Here is a 23,364-nt window from a genome sequence, read left to right on the forward strand (position 1 = left end):
TCTTTCTAATGTGGGAATCAATTTTTTTTTACGCTCACACTCGTATACTCAATAATCTCCCCGTCATATGTGAGTTTATATCACCACATTGCAACACTCTCCCTCAAGCGAAATCAATATTTTGGGTTATCTCCAAGATCACTTAAGCTTGTGTATTATGTGGGTTTTGTCTGTACCATGCACATTTACCCTACTCTATGGACTTTCCTTTGTGCTTGCACCATGAACCTTCAACCCTTACTCTAGGGACCCATGTCCATGGCCATACCTTTCACCTTTATCCCTTTAAATGATTAAATTAATTAGTTCATATCAATTTAAGCTGATAACTGGTGACTTAGCATAATATTATAACAAATGTTCTGAGTTGAAACCTTGCCTCCATCATTTACCACCTCTCATTTCAATTAAATATTCAACTTGTTAGGCCTCAAAAGAGAGTAATAAGTGAGATCTTGAGCCCACATGTGAAAAAAGAAAAAGAAAAAGTGTTAAAATATTAATTAAATGATTAAATTAACAATTTCTTATATGTTTATAAACTCTTAGAATAATTAGTGATTCAACAAAATTGTTCTTTGGTTCAACACATGACATCGAAAGCTTAATTAAAATAATCCTTGTTGTCCTCAAGAGGTAGCTCAATCGGCTGGGACCACACTTAATGAAGTGGAGGTCACTAGTTCGAATCTCCCTCCCCCTCTTATGCGGACATGTCAAAAAAATAATAATAATAATAATCCTTGTTACTACTGGACGAGTATCGATCTTCTTCATTTAAGGTGAAACGGAGAAGATTAATTTTGTTTTTTTGCATTTAATACTATACATTATGCCATGTCATTTAAATTTTTTAAATATCATAACAACAAACTCACAATGTAATAACATATAAACCCTTAAAACTACAAAATAAATCATCCGAATTCCACCTATTTTGTCAAGGCTACCAACGTTTCAACTTTCAACATGTTAATAATAATGAGGCTTTTTTTTTTTTTTTTTTTTTCAATGCATGCAAAGAGTCAATGCTCAGAAATATTACAAATAAAGACAATGTAATTTTGGATTGTCATGTCAAATAGCTTTCACCGGCCAAGACTGGAAATTAGATCCTTCAATTCATCATATTCTCCGATATCCCGCTGCAACATTTGTGGTCGACAAAACCAATCTTTGGCCTATAAAACAGTTTTTAGTTAATTCTAAGGATGTATTGCTTGCTTGGGGTTGGGGATACCTCATTTCTTCTGAACAATTATTAATATTAGGATATATTAAAATATATGATATATTTGAATATTTTATTGTGTTTATTTTTATTTGATATTATTTTTATTTTATTCTATATAAGAGCTGATGACCCAGTCCTAGAAAATATTGTAATAATTTGCCTATTTAAAGGCCATTATGTTATAAATAAAAAAAACAAAAAATTATTCCAAACCTTGTGTGTTTGAAAAGATTTTAGGTTTCTTTTCAACGAATCTAAAATGTATAGGTTCCCTCAAAACCTAGCAATCTATTCCGTTATGTGTATATAAAAGTATTCACGTAACATCTTCGGACCAAACTTGTCGGCCTATATATAAATGAAGTCAAAAAAGACCATTCTCTGATTGATCATTTTCGTTAGAATATTTATATTCTCCTTTATTCTATGTTTTTGATATAAAGTTTTTTCTTCTTATATTAGAATATTTTATATTCTCTATTTTTGAGTATATATATGTGTGAGTCCTAAAAGGATAGAGTCCCACATTAGAAATATGTTTTGTTGGGCCCAAACTCATAGGTTTAAGCTTTTAGTTTATGTGATGTCTCAACATGCAATGATATAAGTTCGCTAAAAAACTACCCGAGGTATTAATCTCTCTAACACTTTAAATTAAGTTTATTAGTATTTTCCTTATTAAGTCATTGAAAATAACTTTAATCAGGTCGTTGTGTAAATTGAGTACTTTGTACCATCCAATAGGAAGCAGATACCTCAACTTAAAACACTAAAAATATTATAACCCTTCATACCAAATAATTTTCATCCTCTTAACAAAATACCAATTGAACAAAACACCAGAACCACCATCTTGATTGGTTTTGAAAACTTCGGTGTTGAGGGCTCGGGGGTGGGTAGGGGGTTCGATGGTGGATGGTGGGCGTTGAGTTAGACGAATGAAAAAGTCCATGAGATTGATTTGAATTAAAGATACGGTATTTTCATCTCCATTGTATTTGGTATTTTTACTCGATGTATCAAATTTCTATTAAATGCTATAAAAAAGACTTTTACACCACATCCTGATGGAAGGAGCTCTCTAAGTCATTTACATTTCATTTATTATTGTCATCAAATTATCATATTATATAATTTTTTTTAAGAAAAAACTCTACACTTTTATTCTAGATTTAGGGTACGTTCTGTAGATAGAATTCTATTATGTTAGGAAGAATTAATAGCTTCTATTATGAAGGGAAGAAGGTGGAGTGAAATAAAATTGGTGTTAAAATATACATATATTCTAATATTTGGAATAGTCATTCTCTCGGCCATGAAAAAGACTTTCAAAATTATTCCATTCCACTTTCTTCCTTTTCCAATAAAATTCTTTTTCTTTTTTTTTTTCCAATGAATGTTCATTCCATGTATCAAATGTAACCTTAGGCTTCTTTTTTATCTTAGATTCTTGATTGTTATACCAATTAGGTGGGCAAAAAGAGCGTTATTTCCTTTTATCTTAGATTCAGTACCACTCTTTACAATGTTTTATGTAACAATGTTTTTTTTTAAATTTTTTTTTTTTTAATATATAAAAATAAAAATATGTTTTATTTTTTAGTCATTTAGAAATGTTAGGTTTTTTTTAGAAGAGTTTGAGTTAAATATACTTTAACCCTCTCAACTAATAATTATTTTGATAAAGTCTAGCGAACGGACAACTGTGATACTTAGGTTCGTCAAACTATCAGTTTCTCATTACATTTAAGCCACTTTGTTAGAGGATGCCCTTCGTTTGGATGGAAAAGTGGTCATATGCTAGGCATGTTACCACTTTTCTATCAGCTTGCCTATACTATCCATTTTTTAAAAAAATAAAAATAAAATAAAATAATAAAATAACATAAATAAAAATAAAAGTAAAACATAAAGGGTGAGCAAACCACTCCATGAGGTGGGGGTGGCCAACGAGCCACCTACCATCCCATTTCCTTCTTTTTTTTCCTAATTTTTTATTGATTAATAATTATGAGGGCCAAATTTGGCTTTTTAAGTTTCAAGACAAAGGTATTTTTGGAAGACGTAATTACAATAAGGAAAAATTACAATTTACCCCATAAAGTTGACAGCGTTTTTCAATTCGAACACTAAAGTTTCAATTTTTACAATCCACCCCCCCAAAGTTTCAAATTTTTGCAATTTGACCAATTGTATACAAAGCTTCCCATATTGCCCCTAATTTTTTTTTATAAAAAATTTTTAAAAAAAATTCGGGGTGGCCGTAGCCACTCCTTTGGCCATCTGGCCATTTTTGCATCCCCAAATTTGTTTTTTTTTTTTTCTTCATAAAAATAAAAATTAGGGGTAATATAGGAATTTTGGGATAATATTGGTCGAATTGAAAAAAAATTGGAACTTTGTGGGGGTGGATTGCAAAAATTGAAAATTTAATGTTCAAATTGAAAAACGATGTCAACTTTGAGAAGGTAAACTGTAATTTTCCCTTACAACAAAATAGTAATTTGATGAACCCAAATGTCACAATTGTCAACCCATGGTGCTTTATCAAAAAATGGCTATTACTTAAGGGGGCTAAAGAAAATAGTAATTTGGTTTTTAAGTTGTATGTGTACTTTGGTATCTTATTGAAAAGAAAATGTCAAAATGGTGACAAAGATATTTAGGGTAAGTTTGATATTGCAATTTCACACATAAAAAAAATGCGATCTTAACTCAAATCACCTAAGCCAAATCCTTTAGCACATGCTTTTGCATTTGTTGGGGTTGGACTTGAACCACACATATGCTATGGTGGTAAGCCAAGGGGGACCAATTTTGAGATTCCATGGGATGAAGTTGAAGCATTAATTCCACATGATGCAATAACAAACGACTTTGTTTTAATTGGATATACCAAACGACTTTCATCCACAATCCAAGAGGCTCATAATTAATGTGGGTGGAATATAGGGCAAAAGGCTTCACCTCCAAAATTAAAAATAAAATATAAAAAAGGAAAGATTCAAAGAATAAAGTTTTATGGACCATATATCTGCATGTTTGTCAGAGGCTGGAAATAAGAGATTGATTGGGGGAATTTTGTACACTAATTTGGAATATGAAAAAGTCTCACCCATTATCCCTTTGCTCTCAACCATGCAACTCGCACATCCTGGCTGTCTTTATGGGAAAATCCCATTTTTATCAAATATGCCTTGGAACTTGTAAGACGTCAATTGGTTTGCAGAATATGTATTTAGTTAAGAAAATGAATTTAATTAAAATTAATAAAAAGACCATAAGATTTCTAATTTTTTCAAAATTAAAATTAAAAAAAAAAAAAGCAAACAAAAAATGCAAAAGAAAAAATGGTTGAATGTGTGGGTAGCCAGGCTACCCACAGTAGGCCCTAGGGGTGGCCGTGCCACCCCTGGTGGCATCGGGGGTGGCCAAGAACCCCCAGTAAGAATTCGGGGTGGCCGCGATCACCCCTGGAGGGCTCTAATAGCAGCGGAGAATGAATTGCAAAAGAAAGTATATGCGGGAATGAAAAGCTCAAACTCGAAAAATGATTAATTTACGGAAATAAAAAAGAGAAACCATTTTACTTGGCTTAAATGAGATTTTCTAGCCAATCGAAAATATTTTCAATTTGATCAAGATTTTTGATTGTACTAAACATGCATAGTTTTTTTTTTTTTCTAAAAATATTTTCAAAAAAAAGTTTTACATCAAAACAAATGAAGCCTAAATGAGAAAATGGCATGAATTTGCTCCATTTATACATATGGATCTATTTATACATATGGATCCATTAAAAAAAACCATTTTTTAATGACAGGCGTTTTCTGACGTGTTCTAGTGTCCGACACGTCAGAAAATTTTTCTGACGGGTCGTTTCTGACGCGTGTCGAGTGTCAGAAACGTAGGTGTCAGGAAAAAAAATTTTCTGACGTGTGAGTAGGTAACACGTCAGAAAATTCTGACGTGTTACCCACTCACACGTCAGAAAATTTTCTGACGTGGTAATTCTGACACGTCAGAAAATTAAAAAATTAATTTTTTTTTTAAAAAAATTTTTTTCTGAAATTTTGTTTTTGAATTAAAAATTTATTAATTTAAATTATTATTTTTTTTTTGAGAATTCCTGCCGTGCAGGTGATGCACACCTTCCTGCTGTACAGCTCCCTCACGCAGAGAAATTCGAATTTCTCTGCAAATTTCTCTGCGAATTTCTCTGCAGATCTTTTCTCCCCATGCCAGCTGCTTCTTTTCTCCTCTTTTTTTCTCTTCAATTCGTTTTTGATCTACTTCTTTTCTCCATGTTCTCCCTTTTCTCCATTTTCTCACTGTCTCTAGCTCTCTTCTTTTCTCCATTTACAAAAACCCAAACCGAAAAAGTCTACCAAAAATCAAAAACCCAAACCTCAAAACCCAACAAAAATCTTCAAAAACTCAAAAAATTTTCTTATCTTCTCTTCTTCTTGTTCTTGTTCTTCTTCTCTTCTCCTTTTATTTTTTTTTTCTTCTAGAAGATAAGCAGATCTGCTTCTCTTCTTTCATTTTTCTTCTTCTTCTTTTGCTATTCTTCAATCTTCTGCTGCTTGTCTTCTTTTGCTCTTCACATTTTCTTTGCTTCTTCCCCTAGAGAGGAGCTCCGTCCTGTGCAGATCAGAAGAGGGAGATTGAGAGAGGAGAGAGAGAGAGTGTGGGGAATAAATGAAGAGGCAAGAATAAAAAGAAAAAAAAAGTGGGAAAATTTTTAAACTCCCGCCCAAGCAGGAAGTTTCCTGACGTGCCATGTGTGGCACGTCAGAAATTCTGACGTGCCACACATGGCACGTCAGAAAAAGTCTCCCAAAAAAAAAATTATACATAATTATATATCTATATATAATTATCTCCATATATATATATATATTTATAAATATATACAGTTTCCTGACGTGGCAAAATGCCACGTCAGAAAATTTCTGACGTGGTACATTTCCACGTCAGGAAAATTCTGACGTGGGACATTTCCACGTCAGAATTTTTCTGACGTGGCATTTCACCACGTCAGAAAATTCTGACGTGGCAATGTGCCACGTCAGAAAAATTCTGACGTGGGACATTTTCACGTCAGAATTTTCTGACGTGGCAGTGTGCCACGTCAGAATTTTCTGACGTGTCTGTTGTAACACGTCAGAAAATTTCTGACGTGTCACTATTCACACGTTAGAAAATTATTTTCTGACGTTTTAAAATTCAAACGTCAGAAATTTTCTGACGTGGCAACAATTCTAGTACTGTAGCCACGTCAGAAAATATCATTTTTTTTGTAGTGATAGGTCTCGCACTATGGAAGGACCAAACGTGGTGCAATCTCCCAAATTGGTTTTATTTGTAGGGTCTGTTTGGGATTGTGTTTGACGGGCTTAAAAGTGTGTTTAATGCTTAAAAAATTCGTTTGAAAAAAAAATTATTCGTTTGATAAAAAATTAAAAGCGATTTTAAGGGTATAAAAAGCCTAAAAATTGCCAAAACACACGTTTGACAAAAGCTTTCAAAAAACACTTTTTGACTTAAAAGCTTTTCTCAAACGCAATTTCAAACATGCTCTTACTCTATGGGGCACAAAATTCTTTCAAATTGGGTTGGATATATATATATATATCTTCTATAAATTTGTAACGTGTCATTTAGCACGGGAGAAACACATTATTTTTTAATTAACACGTAAGAAGTAAATAAATTTTTAATAATCACACGATCAAGAAGCACATAATTTTTTAATTAAACTATTAAAGAAAAACGCTTCTCACATTCTTAAAAAATACATAACAATTTATAAACTGGGTTGGAATTTTTTTTTTGTTCGACCCACAAAAAAAAAGAAAAAGAAAATCTCCCCATAACTCTGTGGCAACTTTGACTACGGAGTGGGCTTTAGAGTATAAGTTGACATATCCTATTCTCACCCTTACACCTGGGTTGGGCGCTGGTACTTTAATCGAAGCCCAACTCTTATATCTGTGACATTAAAAAACCCAAGCCCTTCTTCCATTGATATATATATATATATATATATATATATATATATATATATATATATTTGGTACGCTATACAACATTTAGAATCTCTTTGGGTTGCGTTAAAGAGCTTAAAAAATATTTTTAGTATCAAAAATGTTGTGCTAAACAAAAACGGGTTTGTTTGGTACAAAATTCTAAAAGTACTTATTTGACATTTTTATTATAAAAATGAAGCTTTTGTCAAAAAGTACTTTTTGATTTAAAAACTTTATTTTTTAAACACAATCTCAAACATGCTCTTAGAACCTATTTGGGATTGCGTATGAGAAATAGAGCTTTTGAACAAAAAATTCATTTTCAAGCTTTTACCAAAAGTGATTTTTGGTCATTTTAAAGTTTTTTAGACCCTTAAAAGCACTTTTAATTTTTTTACCAAACGAGTACTTTTTTCTTCAAACGGACTTTTTGAGTATTAAAAACATTTTTAGACCTCTCAAACGCAATCCCAAACAAACTCTTAGTTCTTGATTATCCAAAAAGCACGTCTGGTACGTAAATTAGAGGTTAAAAGGGAATAACTATTCTATTTGTTTGGTTACTTTATTATTCTAAAAAAGAATAGTACACGTCAACAAGGGAAGCAAAGAGGCAATGGAGACAACGAGCGAAATGAGAGATAAAGCTACGAGAGACACACAGAGAGAAGAGAGCGAATTCAACATCAAGCTTTACACATCTTCTTATATAAAATTTTGGCATTAGAGAGAAAACAACAAACAAAGTTTGCTTGTATTTTTTTTAAGGTTCTCTTGGTATTGGAGTTGAGTTCTCAATTTCTCTCGACATCTATTCATTTTCTTAATAAAATAGTCATTCTACTTACCAAACGTGACCTAAATCCTTCCATCCCTAATATAAGTGGAATTTGATCCACTATACCAAGAGACTTTATTAACTAAACTAATCTTGTCCGTATTAGTATACCTATTTTCAACTCTTCGCCCCTTTCTAGTTCCACCACTTCCAAAGCCTTAAAAAGCCTCTCTCACACAAAATATAGAGCATGCATAGATGTAAGCACTAGATACATACAACATTTATCATTAAAATGACAAATCTTATTCCACATAACAATATACATAAAATGGAAAACCTGCCATGCCCACAAGTTTTCCAAATAACAAAGTAAAAACAGAAATCAAACACCCCAAGCAGAAGAATATGGAACAGAAATGAGCAGATCACTCTTGAGCAGCACACACAATAAAAAGCAGCTTCTCTCTCTTTCAAACACCTTTCTCAATGATCAGTTGAATCTCTCCCCATTTATGCCATTGCAACTTGACATAAAAGATCTTGTGCTCACACCCATATGCCGCCTACAGAAAATCTTGTCTTTCTCACCATTACTATATACAAATTCAGTAGCATTTTTTCAATGAATATCAGAGCTTTTGTAACTCAACATGCTATAGTTGTCACTGAGGGTACTCTGGTATCCTGAAGAGATATAACAGTTTCAAAAGCACCAACCAAAGCTTTCACCTTACTTTTCCTGCTCACAACAAGCTTTCTTGCTGTCTCTTCGATCACATTATTATATAGACTCCGACCATCTTTCTGTTTTCTTTCCACATTTTGGTGTTTGAGAACAACTTTCTCGGATTTCATTTTACCACCATTCTCAATGTCACCAATTTCCTTCCTCCCATAGTTTCTCCTTTTTGTACCTTGAACATCTTTGGATCTCCGAAAATCTTTCTCAGATTTCATTTTAGTACCATTGTCAATGCCACTTTTTCTGGTATTGACTTTACCATTCTGGCTCTCACCAACCAATCTCACTGATCTCTTAAATTTGAGTCTCCTTGGAGCATTGTCCTGATCAGAATGAAGTTGAAGATCAACCACCTTTGCTCTCTTAAATTTCAGCTTTCGTGATGGGGAAGCCTTGAAGTCCAAGCTAACTTTTCCACCCTTTCTAGGCCTACTCTTGTATTCCATCTCTGCATTTGCTAACTTTTCCACACCATTTTCTTTGCTGTGGGAAGGCTCACATGGGGAAAAGGAAGATGATGATAAAGATAAGGATGATCTAGCACTTCCAGAACCTGTATGCCTCGAGCTTTTCTTCCCAAGAGACAGAGAAGAGAATGGAGGTGCTGCAATAAATCCCGATCCCGTGCGTGTCAAGCTATTCTGCTCAGAAGATGGAAGTGAAGCAGAGCTATGGATACCTTTGCTCTGATCAGTACTACTTGCTTCAATAATGTACAAAGTCTTCTCCAGAACAACATCATTGCTTGGTTGCTTTGGTTCGATTTTTACAACATTGTTTTCATTCTTAGTGTTCATGCTTGAAACCTTTTTGGTAGAATGCTTGGTGTGCAAGCAAGCCTTTTTCTCACCCATATTTTTGGAGGTTCTCAACTCTCTGCCTTTTCTTGGGCTATCTGAACCTGATCCTGGTGATTCCCTGCTTATTCTGATTTCATTGTTCCTTTGAATACTTGAAAATGGCTTTGATTGCACAGACTTCAGCTTTAGATCGCCAGCATTTTCCACAGAAACATCTATTTCTTTTGTTGAGGATGAAACTTCTTCCTTGATGACAACAGGGCTACTGGGTTTCTGCAGGATCCTGGAATCTGAAGAAGCCTTAGGAGTACTGATTGCTAATTTGTTCTTCCTCTCAGTTGAAGCAACAGAATTTTGATCAAGAAGCTCCATTTTACCTCCCTTAGATGTAACCATCTTTCGAAATGAATCCCTTGGCTTGGCTGCTTCAACACCATGTTTGGTTCCATATTTGCACAAATCATGACAGGAAGATGGTGAAGTTTGGAGATAACGAGAAGGAATCTTTGCTGATGATCCAGTACTACTGCGTGGGCTATCTAACATTCCAGTAGAACCCCTCCTTTCATGGCCGCGTCCAGCCACTATCTTTTTGGGAGTAATTGGTGGAGTCTCACTCCTCCTTTCATGGCTGCGTCCAGCCTCTGTTCTTTTTGGAGTTGGTGGAGTCTCAATGCTCTCCTCAGCCATTAATAACCCAATTAAGCAGCAAACTCACAAGCCTGCAGCATATGAGAATTTCTTTAGAGAGAAAAAGGTGAAGATAAAAGGGAGCAAATTAAATGCATTACACATTTACACACGACTCCTCTGAGATATCACTCTTTAAGAAACAATGCAAAATTATATATATATATATATATATATATATATATATATATATATATATATATATTTATATATATATATTCCATTTAATTACTTGCATTAGCTTAAATTCAGGGCTAATTGGGTGCTTCCAAAAGCAATGTAAAGAACTAACCACAACAACGCTAAATCACCGGTTGTCTTGAAAGTATAATATCTGTTTTGATATCTTGTTAAATCACTAATTGCAAAAACTAACGTTTGTGTATAAATTTTCGAGTCAGAAACCTTGGCACAGTTTTAAAAAGATTATTTTTATCGGTGAAAAATATATTTAAGTTGCACAGGCTTAGGCCGTTAGAGTATTAATTAAATAATTAAATTTATTAATTTTTATTAAACGCTTTTAACCTTTGTACAATAAAAGCAAAAAAAAAAAAAAAAATTAAAGGGGCAAAGTACAAAACTAGATTTTTGCAACAAATACCAGGATTAATCTGTCCCAAGGATCTGTTGTTTTAGTTATTGAGCCCTTGTGCAGAACCTGAAAACTTTATGAAAAGGATAGTCAAAATCAATGGACAAAAGAATAAACTTCTGTATGAACAAGTTAGGGAGAGAGAGAGAGAGAGAGAGCAAATAACTATATTTCCTCATCTATGTATTTCTTTTTAGAATCATAATATATATATATATATATAGGAAAACCCTTTTGACTCAGCTGAGAATCAGAGAATAGAGATCCATGGACAAATGACTTTCATCAAAAGATAAAACAAATTCTTGTGATGGCAATAAATTCAAACATTTACAGCGCACTTGAAAATCCACACAAATAGAAATCACCACCAATATCCAACATTCATAATGAATTGCACAAACTAATAATCTTGAATAAACATGCATGTCTTGGATCAACTTTTTCACCGACTTAACCTTAAACCAAAAGTTACAATCAAATATGTTTTGATACTGAATTTACCAACACTAAAAGCGTAACTTGAAACGCTAACATTCCGAAAGTAATGTTTGAAAACACCACTTCTAAGCCTCCAAATAAGCTTATAGTGTGTAATTAACAGCTTCGAATCTATAGTTTGTGATTAACAATTACATTATAAGTAAAACATGCAAAGACCAACCCGTTTCTAATTTCCTAATCAAAACCTCGATTTCTCATCAAACATGTATGATCAAAAAAGGGACAAACCTGTTTGCAATATGCTTTAAAATCCCCACTTTGAGAGAAACAAAAATGATGTCTTTTCATGAAGTATCACATCCATAGGACAAACTGAGACAAACCCATTTATAAAGTTGCTAACAGAAAGCATGTCTTGTGAGGAATAGAATCCAAACCACTTAAGACAATATATCATGTTGATCATACCTTTCTTGTTCTGCAATATTATTTCTTGTGAATGACAACATAAACAATGGGAGACCCAACACAAAGTTTTGGGTCTAAAGTTGGAAACATTGGTTGGTTGCCATACAAAACTTGGTGTAACTACCTTAGATTGGCTGTGAGAGAAGAGAATGCCAGTTTGTTGGTAGCAAAAATAGAGGTAACGTTTATCTTTTTCGAGTAAATTCAACAACTATTTAACCAAAATAAAAATAAAGAAAGAAGATAAAAGCCACAAAGGGCATTAACAAATTAACGATCCCTCTCTTCCACAATAAAATAAAATAAAACAAAAAAAATAATAAAAAAAACTTAAAGTTTAAGGCATATCCAAAGGAAGAGAGAGAAAACATAGGGGGGGTCCCAAAAAGAGAAATGATCGTTGTCAAAAAACTTCGTCCAACTGGCAAATGATTGCGATGCCATAACTACTTCATCGGAGAACCGTTCGACTAGCTCGAGAAAACACTTAGCCTTCAAAAGCTTATATATATATATATATATATATATATATATATATATATATATATATATATATATATATATTCACGACAAACACAAGCTTTTGAAGGCTAGGTGTTTTCTCGAGCTAGTCGAACGGTTCTCCGATGAAGTAGATATATATATATATATATTCTAGAAACCCTAAATAACTCTAAGGAGTTGACTAAAGTGGTAAAGACTTTGGTTTTGGTAATATTTCCATTAGGTCTAAAGTTCGAATCAAGTGGGCACTTTGCACGGCTGCTCTGCTCCTCCAACTTCCTGGTAGTCGGTAACCTTCTCTACCTCGCTGCTCGGCATGCATCTTCACCATGTTGCACGCCGAAAAGGGCTTGGTTTTCCAGTCGTTTTTTTTTTTTAATCTCGATCTACTTTCTTATGTCACTCTCGACCTTTTACGCACCCCGCTCAACGTCTTCTTTGGCTCTCTAGCTCCCGGCCAATGCCCGCGGTTTCACTGTCTGATTTTCTTTATTTCTATTGCATGTAATTCCCCTTCCCCCTATTTGAATTTTGAAAAAAAAAAAAAAAAAAAAAAACTTTGTGTTATACCATGCACATTATATTCTCTTTTGAAGTAAGTTGAAAATGGACGAGAGGAAGTTAGTTCCTCGTTGTAAATATCAGTATATAATCTCTGGAGGTTTATTTATTTTATTTTTTTTAAAAGGGATCTTTTTAAGTTTTTGTTCTTAGTTTTTTTTTTCCTGAGCATTTGTTTCTAGTCAATATGACAACACTAGGTTAGGCAACTATATATTCTTCAATTTTAGGTATACATGCACCTGACCTTCTGCTTGCTCCCTCGCTAGTGACCGCTCAACCTATAACTTTAAATTTATAGCTTTGAGCTCAATCATGCAAATATTAACTATGAGACTTTGACTGATTTTTTTATTTTATTTTTTTTATTTTATATTTTTTATGTGTACTCACACGTGTATATTTAATAATCTTCTGCACTTTCATTCGTACTTCAGGAATCCTTGTTTGTGCATACGCCAATGTACCATAGCTATGATACCACTTATTAGAGAGGGTGTGATCGACGTATTAATGTGAAGTCTTTCAGTAAGACCATAATATAGCATGTTAGGACACGTCTCAACCTAAAAATTGCTTAAGTCTTAGTCTATAAGTTTGAGCTCAGTTATTCAATATTAACTGCTCGTGATTTAAACCCAATTAAATATGATTAGTAGGGATAGAGTAAGGTGGAGGGATGATAATAATGGCAAGTTATTTGTCATTAAGTGTGGTTTGGAGGACGTTTGATCTTGAGGTTTAATGGAGGAGTGGCACATAATTGTCGATCTGGTGACTCTGGTTCATAGGAATTGAAGGACACTGTAAGTTAGATGGCCAGAAATTCAAAATGACAACCCTCTTAACTATTATATATAAACTTATTCTTGCTGCAAGCTTCAATTAAATGCTCATATTTTTAGACTAATTGGGCATTCATTCAATGTCCAATTAACAGATACGACCAGAGGAATATAATCAAATCAAAGTAGTTCCAAAAAGGAGAACTATATATATTGACAAAATTTGAAACTTGAATGACCAAATTAACATTTAGTCATATCATTAGTTAGTAAATATACCCAATTGTTTAACTTTACTTAGGGTGGCAATTCATGTTCACATGTCGAGTTTGAGCCGTGTTGAATGATATATGAGTACTATAAGATTATATAGGTCAACCATAACCCAACCAATTTAATTAAACGTGTTAGACCATTCAATCATAATTTGAGGTTGTGGGTCGTGTAAAAAATTGACAGTTTTGGTGTCGAGTGTCGGGTTCGAGTCATGTCGAGACATTGGTATAAGACTATACAAGTCAATCCTAACCTGACCCATTTAATTAAACGGTTAGATCCATTAACCCTAATTACCAACAAATTTCATATTGAATTTACGGGTTGTGTCAAAAATTTTCTAACCCTAACTTTGCTTGAATATTTAAGGTTGTGTTTGGCAAACCATTTCATCCCCCTCAACACCATACACACACCATTTTTTCAAAAAAAAAAAAAAAAATCATTAATATATCATATTATTCACTTTTTATTACTAATCAAATAAAAAAAATTATTATAAAACAAAATTTTTTCACTTTTCAATAATACAAAAAATTCAAAACTTTACACCACGTCAGCTACAGCAACAAAGTCAAAAGGGTTTGCCAAACACAACCTTAGTTTCTATGGTTATTTGTTCTTCTTTAACCAGAGATTGGATTTGATATGTATTTCATGTTTACAACGTTTTAATTATTTCAAGTTTCATTTTGCAATGTATACCAACCTTAATTTTACGTCATTTTTATTCTTTTAAATCTGTTAAAATTTTAGTTTTTAGCTTAATCATGATTAAGCTGGAGATAACAACAAAAACTTTTATGTAAGCTAGCTGGGGTTGGGCTGAATTCTACGGCTATGAAAAGTTTTTGTTAAGTTTGAGTAAACCTCACCAACCAAGGTGAGGTTTAGCCCGCCTTGATTTTAGTCCTCTGATTTTCAAACTAATTTCATAGCCGTTGCTTGAGAGAAGATGAAGGGCAGCAGCTTCTTCATTCTTGATAGGGTCGGCGTCGGTCAGGGACGGAGCTAGGAATTTTTTATTTTTATTCTTTATAATTTTTTTATTAAAAAAAAAAAAATTGCTTGTTTTTATGAACTAAGGACTACCCCAAACTATAATTACAGAATAAAAATTAAAAAAATATTGCAGTTTACAATTAAATAATTATACTTATTAAATAACAACTAAATAACTATAATTCTTACGGTCTCCACTTGCTTTGGTGCGCCCATTCCTACGCTTAAATTCTCATATTCACACACACAATGCACGAAAAGAAAATTGAAACTTGAAAAAATAAATAGTAAAAAGTCACGGCCACTCTTGTCTCTTGCCATGTGTTTGCCCATTTACTCCCATTTTCCAAACCACAAAACAAGTGAATAGCTGTCTCTTTTATTTCTAGAAATTTTGAAATGCAAGTTTTGCATGGGTAAGGCTAGAAGTGCCAATAATAATAATAATAATGGGTATGGCCCAAAAAATTTAAGAATAGGGCCAAAAAAAAATTATTGTATAGGGCCAAAAGATTTTTGGTAGGGGCCAAATGACTAAAATTATATTTTTTATTTTTTACTTATTTTGGTGGCCTATGCCGGTCCCCCCTCCCTCCGTCACTGGTTTCGGTAATGGTGGTTTAGCTCGCTACACCGCCCTTAGTCAATAAGTTGGTAATTTCACCAACAGTTTACCGAAATGGCTGTATCCGAGATTAACCGGCCACCACTGCCAAGTTGGTGGCGGTTGAGGGTACGTAGGCGGTAATTAATGGGCCTTTGGCCCAAACTCAATTTTTTTTGGGTCAATATGATTGGCCCAAATCACCCAACCATATTTTTGCCCAGCCGTTTGGGCTAATTATTTTTGCCATTTTCTTTTCTGGCCCACTTTCTGTTGAAATTTTTTTTGCATCATGCCATATTTTCTTTTCTGGCCCAACTTATATTCCATGCACTGCACTAGGAAAGCACTAATTCGAATCATGGACAGTGGATCTGTTTAGTTGGGAGAAAAAGAGGACTTCAAAGGCCCAAATTTTCCTCATTTTCTCTTCAATCAAACAAAAGAATGAGCCATCAAATTTAGTTCTAATTAATGACACAAATTAGCTAAGCTCTACTCTGTTAAAAAAAAAAAAAAAAGAATATAGAAAATCGAAATTGCTTCTAAGGTGTGTTACAACGTCACTTTCCTTAAGAAATTATTTGCCCTCGCCAGATATGGTATGCAAAAAGGTAACAGCAAATATTTCTTTATGATACAATGAAACCCAGAAAACTTATGTAGTTTAATTACGTTCTACACGAACGAAATTAAACCAAAAATACCCTTAGATTTTCTATTCAAGGAGAGTTCTTAAGAGAATAAAATAATTAGAGATAATTATCTACTCAATTGCATAAATAATTTCGAAATTAAACTGCTAATTTAACAGTCATCAACTGCTAAACTGCTTATCCAACAGACACTTAATCATAACCGTTAGATTAAATAATTATCTAATAATAACCATTAGATCTTACTTATTTAATCTCAATCGTTATCAAAGTTAATTTGATCTTATAATTAACTTTAATTACAATCCAGTAAATTCAAAAAGCATCCTACGGTTTAGATTAAACCACTAAATTGAACGATTTTGACAATCCAAAAATGAATGGTCAGAATTAGATCACTACACAACCCAAGCACACCAACACGTGTGTGTCAAGTGTTTCGCACCGTACTATATTATACACTAGTGTGTATACACCCAAGCATTTTTAATAGCTTAAAGTTTGTTGGGGGCTTATAAGTACCAAGGACTTCACTTTCTCTCTTTTCAATATATGACTCTCTTCTTTCAATGTCTTTAAAACCTTCCATTTTATAACATTTCTAAGACACAAAATAATATTTATATATATTAATTTTGAAAATGTTTCAACATAATCACTATTGGGATTCGGAAACCCACAATTTTAATCAAAAGTTTAGACATAAAACAACATGCAATACACAAACAAATTTATATACCTCTTTTCTTCAACTTTCTCTCATCCCGACACAAAATCCACCATCCATTTGATAAGGGTGTTAGGTTTTTAGTGTTGGCGTATTCGGGGATCAATTGGAGTTGGTTAACGGAAGTGTGACATTGCAAAAAATTAGAAGTTTGATACATTAAATTGAAAGTTTTTTAACTTTGGAGGGTGGTGAGAGGGATTAAGTGAAATTTCAAAAAAAAAAAAAAAAAATAGAAATCTTAACAAAGAAAGACAAAGTGGCGGCTAGGGTTTAAATTTTAAAAATTTCCTATAAAAATATCATTGAATAATACTACTATAAATTTAGATTTTTTTTTTTTTTGCTTGTTTTTTTTAGCACAATGAAGATTTGAACTAATTCTATTTCAATCATTGAACTATACATGTCATTCAAAATTGAAATGAAATTTTTTAAAACATTAGGGTTGTTGATCTATTATACTATAAGCTAATTGAAGGTTTAATGTAGGGGTGTTACATTAGCGGTGTTATACCCCGAGATCTTGTGTTCAAGTCCGAACTTAAGCAACACCTATTATTTGCGGGCAATTGCAGGTATCTAGGGTTTATTGTATAGAGACGGGTCCAAATGACCCTCTCAGCATAGATTTTGAATCTTGCTTTCCTAAGGTTGAGAATTGCCCCCACCACAAATCAAAGAACATGTACACCTGTTTGCTTTGGAAGCTAAAAGAAAAAAGCTAGGGTTTCTCTAAAGCAGTTTCTAGTGGTTTTAGCATTCATTTGTGGTCCATAAAGAACAGTCGCAGCTGTAGAATGGGTAGTTAACAATTCGGCAAAAACAAAAATATTAAAGAGACAGGACAGGGAAAGTTCAAAACTGAAGTAGCTAGCAAGCTAGCACCTTGGATTCTCATTCTCTCAACACACACACACACACACACACATATATATATATATATATATATATATATATATATAGTTAGAGAAGATCCTAGATCACGACCGTCCAACCACGAAGTACATTAGATAATTGTCTCTTTTTATTTTGTTTTGAAGTGGTTAAAAGTTAAAACCAAGAACTAAAATGCAATTGATCGAATAGTTTGCATGGAAATCCTCCTCAAGACATCTTTTCATGGGACCCCATCCACATGCATACTTCAATTCCATCCCCATCGTCACCCATATATAGCTTTCAGATAATTTGCAGAGAACCCTTTCCAGCTGTCCAAACAATTAGCGGATAAATCGGGATCTCCAACAATAGTCTGGAAATTGCCCTTCAATTTTTTTTTTTTTTAAATCTTGACAATAGATTTTTATCCAATGGTCTAGAATCTGCCACGTGTCCACTAATTAAAAAAAATAATATTCTATTATTTAAATTATATATATATATATATATATATATATATATATATATAAAACAAAATTATAAAATAAATAAAAATATGGTCACCCTATTTTGGCCATAGGGGGTGGCCGGCCACCCCACCTGAGACATTAGGGGTGGCTGGCCGAACCACCCCCTAGGGCCATGGGGGTGGCTTCGGCCACCCCCATGTCTCAGGTGGGGTGGCCGGCCACCCCCTATGGCCAAATGGGGTGGCCGACCACCCCATATATTTTTATTATTATTTTTTATATTTTTTTATAAAAAATTAAATAGTAAAATATTATTATTTTTTAATTAATGAACACGTGGCAGATTCTAGACCATTGGATGATAATCAATGGTCAAGATTTTTAAAAAAAATTAAAGGGCAATTCTTGAGCTATTGCTTAGGATCCCGATCCACAATTAGCACCATTTGCCATTGACACGTACAACAGGACCTGGATTCAGATCCCCTGGAATTCTCTGTGGAATTTCAGTTTCTGAAATTTCAGATCTAAGCCATTCATTTTCATTTAAGAGCCATTATCCTGCCACGTGTTCCACTATTAATAAAATAATAAAATAATGATAATTATTAATATCATTAAAAATTTATTATTATTTTATTAGTAGTTGAACACGTGGCAAAATAATGACTTTTGGATGAAAATTGATGGTCTGGATCTGAAATTTCATAAACTAGAATTTTCCTAAGAATTCCAGGGGATCCAAATCCACGGGACCTTGTTCCCTGGACAAACGTCACAAACCTGCTGCAACTACGTATACATTAATTATTGGTACGTCTATTAATGGAGTTTCTTTCTCTCTTAACTCATCAATAAAACTCATCTTCTTCTCTCCATATATATATATATATATATATGGAGAGAAGAAGATGAGTTTTATTGATGAGTTATATATATATATATATATATATATCCATTTGTTATAGATTTGATCTTTTATTATTATTTGTAATTTTCAGCCCTTGATATGCAATTAAGACCTGTGTACGAGTCGGCATTATTCTTAGCCGCATCTATAAAATTACTCTACAATTTTACATAGTTGATGTGTGAGTTTATAGCTCAGCAAGTTTAAGTATATTGAACATTTTTTTAGATCGAGCCCAGCCCCTTTTTTACATTGAAAAATATATCAATCAAGTGTTTTCTAAATAGCCATATATATATATATAGGGTCTTCACAAATAGTTTAATCACTACTAAAATCAAGCACATTTAATTTACATCATTTTTAAAAAAAGTTCGACGTGATGTACGTGAAGATTTTATCTACTTTTGTTTAAGTAGAACGTCAATCTCTCTACACTTTAGTAGAAACGACTGCCAGCTCACACCCTTTCATCGTTCTTTCAAATATATAAGACGCGCGTTATCCACATAAAAAAATATGAAGTCTTATTAAACTAACGACATAATGTACCATTACAGTTGACATCGTTTAATTAATAAATTAAAGACAACATCTAACACAGTTTGTCACGTTGTTTGGGCAAAGGTATTCATTTATTAATTAAACGACACTATTGTTAAAATGAAATGTCGACGCTCAGTTTTTTTTTTTTTTTTTTTCTAAGAAAAACATCCTCGTCTTCTCTAGTTGTTTCTTTTTCTTTAGGACTACATAATTTGTATTGAATGAGTTGAATATAATTGTGCTTTAGATAGGTCTATTTTATAGTGAAAATATGGTAAGTGAGTTGTGGTAGAATAAACTTGATTACAAACGAACAACTATGGCAAATACCCAATAAGAAAAAAAAATACTAACATAGAAAATACCCTTCATATTCTAACACGTTTGAATAATCATGCATGGCATTTGATCTGCTTTCTAGCAACATCATGCAAATGATGTCGTAGAAAGGAATGTTTCGGCTTTGTCCAAATAGATAGATGAGCTAGGATTGTGTTCGATCATTCGATAAATCGGAGGCCTATTTTCAAAGGCTCAACATATATATATGTAGTGAATCCCAAGCATCTCCATTGCCCATGGAATCCTAGGTCAATACATAGTGCTCCTGCCAATTGACCAATTGTTCGAGTCAAGGAAAAGTTAGCATGATGGGCAAAAACCTAAATGATTGTGGCTAGCTTGGCATGTAACAACAAATGAATTACTTTCCCTTACTTTCAACCTTCAATTTCACTCCCTTTAAGTTTCCCATTCATAATAAATTTGTAGGTAAGTATTTGAAGTATATTGCAATTGGGATGCACTAAGCGTAAAGTTAAAAAGTATTACATTATCTTACTTCTAAGCATACCCAAACAAGCCTTGGTGTATTTACAACGATTACACGCCTTCTATACATGTGGGTGTATAGAAATAACAAATAAAAGTACATGTAACAACGATCTAATGATGATTTTCACTGTTACAGTAATATCTGATGACTGCAAGGTGATAGTTGTGGACTCGGGACTTCTCATTTAAAAAATTGGCCCCCTAATTAACTTTGGAGATAACCTAATTACACTCCTAGCTCTTTAAGATATGTACCGGGGCAATTAACGTAACTTGTATACCATGACATGTTCTTAATGATCAGGATCTCAAACGAGATCTAATTAAACCAATAGCAAAGATAATATCTAATTAATCAATCAAAAAGAATTTTAGAAAGAGAGAGAGAGAGAGAGAGAGAGAGAGTACGTATACAGTGTCCAATTAAAGTGGTAGGTGTAGACTACTTGTGTAGCTAATCAGTGAAGAGTATGATTGGGAAGCAACACCTAATTCATTATTGTATATCATGAATGTCAACGTAGCCATTGAGAAAGTTACAAAATCATTGCTTCCTTCGTACGTAATCGATCTCTATATATACATATATATCTTCATGTAAATGGTGATTATAAATTAATCACCACCAATTAGATGCAGTTTTTAGGCATGTAACATATAATCAATGGAGACAGAGATTGCTTCTCAAATCAGTCGAGGATTAATTAATCATGCATAAAATTACAAGATTACTCATAATATCAGTTTTAGATCTTGTTAGCAATTAATTACTTTTGGGAAAGTCAAATCAGCAAAACCCAGTTTAGGATGAAAGCATAACTAAGATTAAAGGTTGACAAAGCTTTCCCTATCTTGTGTTCTTGTCTCATTCGCGATCCCTTATTAATTAAATAAATGTTTTGAAGCATGGATTACCTAATTTTGACAGGTTTTACCCATTTGGGTATCAGCAACACTAGGGGTGAGTATCGGTTCAATCGGTGTCAGTGGAGGCATTTTCGCCTACCGATTCATAAAAGTCGGTTAAGTTGATTAATTAACCAACTTTATATTGACAATTAATAGTTTCGACTTTTTCGGTTAGCCGGTTAATATGTGGTTGGTTAAGTTGATTACAAATTTTTATGTTAAGATTTATCAACTTTCTTGTAACTACAGAATCGATAAAAAATATGTTTTATAAATAAAAAGAAAAAGTAAATTCATGGAACACGGACCAAAATGACAACCACAAATCAGCTGGACAACCATGATAAGGAAAGTTATAAGATAAAATTCAAAATTCACTTGAAAAATCGGTTATGTCGGTTAACCAACAAAAACAAATTTCTACCGCCTACCAAATCGAACGAATGTTGAAACCGTATTTTTATTCTGCCTACCGACTGCCGGAAGTCAGTTGTTGTTCGATGACGGTTCGGTGGCAGTTGGTAGGCAGTAAACAGTTAATCTACCCACCCCTAAACAACATTAGTTCAACGTCTTCCTTAATACATAAAATGCCATGAAATGTAATACGAAGAGGGACAAAAAAAAAAAAAAAAGTTTGAGGATTTCTTTTAATATAGTCTATCAAATGTTAGCCTTTCGAGCATATAAACAAATGTTTATTTAATGAGTAATGCTATTTAGTGGACTTCTGTATAACTACTATACAATTAGATAACGACGTGACAATAAAAATCAATACTTAAATCAGCAATGGAATACAAACTAGTTAATTCTATCATAAGTATGATTAATTAACGGACAAATCATACATGCAAATCTGAGAGAGAGAAAGAGAGATCTAGAGTAAAGTACTTTTGAGTCCTTTTAGGATCATAATCAATATGTTTTGTCGTGCAAGTTTACCATCCTATAAAACAAATTCATGACCTATATCGACCACAAGACCTATAATTTCTCTAAATTATAAACAACAGTTTCCTCCTGCTACTTGTATTCATTCAAAGCCACATAAAAAAAAAAAAAAAAAAAAAAAGGAAAAGACTATATATATCATGATCTTCTGATCTTACTTAAAGCAATAAATCAATGGATACATAAAGAATACTTTATGTAACCTGTTCTTTTTTTTTTTTTTTTTTTTCTTTTCCTTTTGATTCTTTTGACTCCCCTTTCTGTCCTTGTTGTAGTCAAGAAGCAACACAGTGTCGGAAAAGGCTAGCTAGGGTTAGAAAAAAAAAGGTGCGGTTTACTTGACCAAAAGTTTTAACAAGTCAAGATATTAACAGGAAAATGTGTTGAATGAACATGATGAATGTTCCATGATTGTGCATGTTCCCTTAGCTTCAAGAAGGGGCATTCTCCCAGTCTACGTGGGGACCCCTACACCACTACTCATGACACATTTTTCATGAAACAATACGTACTTAGATAGAGCAGCTATATTAACGTATATACAACTGGGAACAAGATCTTCTCTAGTTCAAATAAACTGGAGAATATCCAGTTAATTATAGATGATGGGTATTTTTGTCTTTTCACTTTTAATAAGATAAAAACATTCATCCACTATAACTAATTAGATATTATCCAGTTCAAATAAACTTGAGAGATCTTAATTCATACAGGGGATGCTCGAGATGATATTCTTTTGACTTTCATCTCTCAACAGACAATAACAAGAGCATGCAATTATATTAGGGCTTTGGTCGTGTGAAGCCATTAATTAATCCTATATATTGTTCTTATTAAGCTTAATTATTAAGGACATGCATGGCAATTTGGGGTCTCGAGGCAATATCCTAATAAAAAGATTTTAAATTGGGTTATATTTAATTCCACATTCCACTAATTTCTAGATGTATGCAAATCT

General features: G+C 33.1%; 1 protein-coding gene across 1 annotated transcript; it reads right to left on the bottom strand.

The window, feature by feature from the left end:
* Positions 1 to 8,383: 8,383 nt before the first annotated feature.
* Positions 8,384 to 10,918, bottom strand: LOC132173997 (Plant calmodulin-binding protein-like protein). The gene is made up of 2 exons (XM_088515011.1): positions 10,884 to 10,918; positions 8,384 to 10,311 (listed from the first exon to the last, which is right to left on the bottom strand). Exon 2 carries the CDS (start codon positions 10,277 to 10,279, stop codon positions 8,693 to 8,695), a length of 1,587 nt encoding a protein of 528 aa, XP_088371137.1. The 5' UTR covers positions 10,280 to 10,311; positions 10,884 to 10,918; the 3' UTR covers positions 8,384 to 8,692.
* Positions 10,919 to 23,364: the final 12,446 nt, after the last annotated feature.

Source organism: Corylus avellana, chromosome 3, assembly GCF_965113065.1.
Source record: "Corylus avellana chromosome 3, dhCorAvel1.hap1.2, whole genome shotgun sequence".
NCBI lineage: Eukaryota > Viridiplantae > Streptophyta > Magnoliopsida > Fagales > Betulaceae > Corylus > Corylus avellana.